Genomic DNA, 6,233 nt, shown 5'->3' with positions numbered 1-6,233 from the left:
TATATATTATTATTATTATTATTATATAATATTAATTATTTTTCTCTTTAAATAAGGGCTGTGTGTCAATTTTCTCTCGTCGACATTATTGGACGAAGCCCAGAAGGGTTACACTGAAAAGGTTCAAAGACGGGGCTGGTAGCGGGGAGTTTGGGTTCTGCCTCAGGGGTGAATGTCCCCCTGTGGTGGCTGTCGTGGAGTCTGGAACTCCCTCTAGCGTAAGTGTAATGTTTGTGTGTGTGTGTGTGTGTGTGTGTGTGTGTGTGTGTGTGTGTGTGTGTGTGTGTGTGTGTGTGTGTGTGCGGTATTTGCATGTGGATCTTCAATGGTTGATTTTCATTATGTGGCTGTTTATTATTTTTTTTGTTTTGTTAAATTGTATGTGATTGATTTGGTTACCAATTAACTAATCAACTAATTATTTTATTCATTCATTCATTCATTTACTCATTCGTTCACTCAACAAACAACCAATAAAATCATTTTTTCTATTAATTCAAACAACCAATCGAATCAACCCAGCTGTCAGACATGAAGGTCGGTGACTTTATAGTAGCAATAAACGATCGTGACATCAAATGGTTACGTCACAGTGACGTCATAGACCTGATTAAAAAATCTCCCTCTTCAATCGACATCACATTAATAACGCCGATTGACGTCAATTACATTAATTCACCGCAACAACAACAACAACAACAACTATATCAGCAACAACAACAACATAATTATCAACATCAACAAATGCGCAAACAAAAACAGCAGCAGCTTCAGAAGCTTCAGCAATTACCGAGCAGCCGCTACATAAAAAATAGCAACAAAACTAAAAATGAGAGCAATAAAATCTATAAAATCAGTAACAGCAGTTTAAACAGTGTTATTTGTAACAACAAAATAAACAACAACAACAACAATGATAATAATAACAACAAAATAAATTTCTTCGCCAACAACAAAACAAAAGGCAAAACATTGCAAACCAGACATAGCTTTTTGACAACGCAACAACAACAAAATAACAACAACGGCAATGGCGACAGAATGGCGGCAACTAAACCGCCAAAGTCGAATTCTCTTCCCAGAGATGATGCCAGGAAAATTATGAACGATATCACCAAAAAAGAAAAAAGAATGTTTTAATTTTGTTATATTGTATAAATTAATAATTGAGCTAAACTCTAAAACCATCTGTTGTTGTTGGTTTTACTTTACTGAAAAATCTAAAAACAATTCTTAAAACTTTGGAATTCTACCCCTTTTAAACTGTTTGGGCAATCTGCTCTGAAGTATAAGAAAGAAAATTTTTGTTATCATTCTGACAACTTTGCTAATTACATCTTGACATTCAATACATTTTATTATGGGTTTATACACAAAAAGTTATCATATAATAACAAACGTCATTTATAAGAATAATTACAGATTCAATTCGATGATTATAATAATTAAGACTACAATAAGGTCGTAATTATTGTTCGTTGTTAAATATTTTCAAAGGCACATTGCATTTATTTACAAACAGATTTTTATGTTTTTATTTTAAATTTGTGTGTTCTTATACTTTTTCATACACCCAGCCAGACGCTCGCTAGCTGCTTACTTCCTTACCAGACCACAGACCAACATAAGAACAGCTTGAAGTCCTATCATATTCGCCTTACACATTTTTCTCAAATATTTTCATCAGAGCTTATCTTATTTTCAGTTTTTATCCTTCACTCGTTTCTATTTATTATTTTCATTAAACTTTTTTGCTGCCTAATATTTACTATGCGATTGAGAGGGTAGATGAAAATGATAGAGATAGAGAGAGTGAGGTAGATAGAGAGAGAGAGAGAGGAGAGAGAGAGAGAGAGGGAAAGAAGAGTTCTCAAGTCAATTATTGCACACAGATGCCTTTTATACTTTTTGTTTGCGTTAATATTTTTCCTATATATTTAATTCAATTTTCTACTTAATTTATTTTTGTACTTAATTTATACAAACGAATTGAACGAATTCTATTTATTTTATTGTCAGTTACCCGTTTACATTCTGCAAATAATTAAATTTTTAATTAAAAAAATTAAACAAACAACGCGAGTATTTATTTCTATCTACAGATGGCTATAGCTGTTGCCAACAAAACTCCATCCTTAATTACATTTAATATTTATTTAAATTTAATAAATTTAAATAACTTCAACGACGATGAAGTGGTTAATTACAATGTAATACAATGCAAATTACATTACCAGGTGGGTAACCAGAGTAACATTAAGATGAACCAATAAGTAAATAGCACGGTAACAAACATACATCTAACTATTAACACAATTGCCGTAAGTATGATTTCAATGATTTTATAGCTAACAAAGATTTTTAAAATCATAATGCTAAAATAAATAATAAATAAATAATCAAATAATTAAGTAATCAATTAATTGATTGATTATTAACAAGTTAAATAACATATAAGTAAGGTCTATTTTAGTCATACATCATAAAACAGGCGGGCTAGAGGATATCTGATGAACAAGGCTATCACACTGCAGACAATCTGAATATGTTCGCGAGAAATTAATAATTTAATAATTAATTAAATAATTTATATTATATATGGAAAACCAAATGTTGAACATTATTATTATTATTATTATTTCATAATTGAAATCGTTAATAGGCATTATTTCTAACATGCATTATACTGTATATTAAACAACAACAACAACAACACACGTTTAGACATTTTCCCCGAAATCGGGGGTTGCCGTTTGGCTACCTATGATGAAACCGAAATACCCCTCGATGAGGGTCATTGTCACTTCTGTCATCACAAGTAATTTATTTGGCTAATTTTTACGCAGGACGCCCTTCCTTACGCAACCACAGTTATAAGCGGTGGGCCTAGCCTTTGATGATCCAACATCACTCACAAGGCAGTGAGGGTCAGTTTAATGTCATAACCAGGACAGAGCTAATATATATTTACAACTATATCACCCCAATCAATCAACCAAATTCGACCGATCAGAATTTGATCTGACCTGAAAGAGTAGAATGCGATTGGTCAGTGTCTTCTCGTGGGTGGGGCCAAAAATGAGCAGGAAAAAGTTAATGATTGTCAGGTTATTGCACTCTTCATACTCACAATCTTTCACTGTGACCTTTCTGAAGTGAACTAACTTAAATATTGAGGCTATTTTTAGAATAATTCGACCTAGTTTTGTTAGTTCAGTTGGCTTGAACCTTGAGTAACTCAACTCCAATTTGTTTAATTTTGGATTGAATCTGAATTGAAATGAAGAAATAAATTTTTTTTTAAATTTTAAATTTGACGAAAATAAAATTTTGATACGCTACGCCAATAATAGTTCACAGACCGCAATAAACACACACACACACACACACACACACACACACACACACACACACACACACACACACACACACACACACACACAATAAAAAAGCCCTCCAAACACAACAGTAATAACTTACTTAGGCAGTCGATGACGAGGACATGGAACGAATCTAAAGAGTTGTGGCACAGAGTATAAGAAGTTGATGACTTGAGGTATGAAGAAGAGCAGCATGGTCTTACTGAAGTGACCCAAGATGGCCACCACTGCAAATGCCATTCCTGAAAAATAACAAAATGTGTCCCCAACGAAAACTCGGGCCGGATATCTGATAATGATGATTAGAGGAATGTTTGAATGAAGAAAATTTTGATTAGTGAAGGAACAAACTAGAATTCATGAAATATACTTGCATCTATAAAAATGTACACACACAAAAAAAATCATAGATACCAAAAAAAAACAAATGCATATTAGCAACATACACATATACAAATAAACAAAAAACTACTAACATGCAAACGAAAACATTCAAGCAAAAGCATGAAAACTGAAACATACAAAACTTTACTTGTTATATTGGTAGAGTGCAAGTGAAACAGCAAAAAATGGAAGCATAAAGTACAATGAGAACAAATGTGCCTCACTATATTCACCTAGATAGTAAAATTACCAATTAGTTAATCTAATTAATTCTAATTAATCGCTAACTCATTACTACTTCAATTAACGTGTTATAAAAACTCGTTAACTCAAACACATCCAAGCAATTAGCAAACAACTTAATCATACAGAGATTAATAACAATGGGGTGAATGTAGCATGCCCACCACTCATTTCGATGCAGTTGAAAACGATGACAGATGCAGATATGACCAAACTCTGGCCGACCTCAATGCCATTGATACCAGCCACAATGTTGATGGCGTTTGTACAAAATACCGCTAGCATACCCATGTATATGTAGTACAGGCAGCCTGGTGAGTTCATGTAGGGAAAGAAGATGACTGGATTTGCATGTTAACTTGTGAGTGTAGGTCAAGATTAAAAATCTGGTTGGTGATGAAACAATCAAATACTTTGCAATTATTTTTGACCAATGGATTGTAAAAAAAAATAGATCAATAAGAAATAAATTATCATCTATAACAATAAAAACATTCAGGAAAAGGACCAACTAACCAATATTTATACTGTACCCCAGTAGAGACCTGAAAGGTGCAGGTATAATGATGATAGTCAGGTCAAAGGTCACTAGGTAGACCATGAGAAGGGGCAGCGAGGCTATGGTGGGCAGTAAAAGTTTGTGGCGCCATTTCAAGTCAAACACGTCGTCCGCAAATCCAAGAAACACCATGCAGCATATCGATAGTAAGGCAGCGAGGAATTCTACATACTGATGTTTTCCATGGGTAAAATATTTAGTCATTAAAAATATAATTAAAAAAATAATATATAAAAATAAAATTATTTTTTAATATTATATTACTTAAAAAATAAATTGTGAATAAATGGGAAATATCATTATTACCTCTTAAGCTTGCATGAGTTTAGTACAAGCTGACATAATTTGAACAACATTTCAACTTAAAAAAAACTATTTTAACAAAATATGAAAAAACAAATTTAGGTTTTAAGGAAGAATTTTTTGATAAAATTCAATAAAAAATACATCAACATCGACGTGGAAAACTAACAACACGGAATACTAACAACATGGAATGGGAATGTGAATGTTCCTCTATTTGTGAAATATTCAATGAACGGGATAGGGATGAAGAGGAACATGATGACCAGGAAAACGACTCCACACAACACTCCTTGGGATTCTGGTCTGAAAATTAATAACTAATTTAGTCCTTTAAAAATCTCTTCAATGCCACCATGTAATATGTAAGTAGCATGTTTGCATGTTGCATGTGGAACATCAACATGAAGATGGGACAAATGTATTTTATAATATATAATTCAGGACATGCTTTTCTAAATTAAAGCTAAACAAATTAATTCAAATTATTTCATTTCAAACAATTTTTTTAATTATAACTAAATAAATTATAAAAATATTGTTGAGTGAGAGTAAGATTCTTTTTAATTTTAAGGTATAAAACTGTTGACATAATAGAGCCAGAATAGAAAGTTGCATCAGAAATATGTACACTACATGGTCATAAATGACTAAAATGATGAAACTTCTTAAAGTTAATGGTTAAAAAAGGTTAAAGTTCAGCTTTAGAGAATTCAACAACCCACCACAAACATCAAAAACATTCTTAACTTTAGTAGTAAAAAAATCAAGTAAAATAGTGAATTAAAAAAAAGTGAAGAACATTTTAACGCCTGTGCCCTTGCAGAGGTCGACCCCAAAAAGGTTGGCCCTCACGAACATCTCTCCACATAAGGAAATCAGTTTGCAGGTCAGCCAGTAACCAACAGCTGACAACAAAATGTTCATCAACAATACGCCAAAATTTATATAACTAAATCCCAGCATATCTTTACGACGTTTATTTTTATTTTAAAATAAAAAAGATTTAAAACATTTACTAAATTTTGATTTTGTATCATTCAAATCATATTTTTATCGCAATCAAGCGAGCATTGCAGACTAAGTTTACTTTTAAAATAGTTTAATTTTTCAAAAAGTAAACTTAAGTTTAAGCAAGGCAACGTGGACCAATGAAGTAGGAAGAGCAGGCAGAATTAATTTTTTATACATAAAAGATTTTAATTTATGTTTCTCAAGATTTTATTACTCAATTATTTTTTGTTTTGTTAATTTCATGTGTTTCTCTCAATAAATTTAATTTTTCAATTATATGATCTTACGCTTTCAACTAGATGGACACGTCACTGATTTTGAAATAGTAGTATCTTCATTTCGTAACAATC

At 31.9% G+C, this 6,233-nt stretch overlaps 1 protein-coding gene across 1 annotated transcript; it reads right to left on the bottom strand.

The window, feature by feature from the left end:
• Nucleotides 1-1,993: 1,993 nt before the first annotated feature.
• On the bottom strand, nt 1,994-5,802 carry HELRODRAFT_94198 (hypothetical protein). The gene is made up of 9 exons (XM_009017790.1): nt 5,672-5,802; nt 5,055-5,175; nt 4,524-4,737; nt 4,172-4,318; nt 3,913-3,997; nt 3,481-3,669; nt 3,027-3,270; nt 2,247-2,539; nt 1,994-2,221 (listed from the first exon to the last, which is right to left on the bottom strand). The coding sequence occupies exons 1-8, from the start codon at nt 5,794-5,796 to the stop codon at nt 2,474-2,476; spliced, it is 1,191 nt and encodes a 396-aa protein (XP_009016038.1). The 5' UTR covers nt 5,797-5,802; the 3' UTR covers nt 1,994-2,221; nt 2,247-2,473.
• Between the last annotated feature and the right edge of the window lie 431 nt (nt 5,803-6,233).

The sequence above is a fragment of the Helobdella robusta genome, assembly GCF_000326865.2.
Source record: "Helobdella robusta unplaced genomic scaffold HELROscaffold_2, whole genome shotgun sequence".
Lineage (NCBI taxonomy): Eukaryota > Metazoa > Annelida > Clitellata > Rhynchobdellida > Glossiphoniidae > Helobdella > Helobdella robusta.
This window is presented reverse-complemented; position numbering and strand designations above follow the sequence as displayed.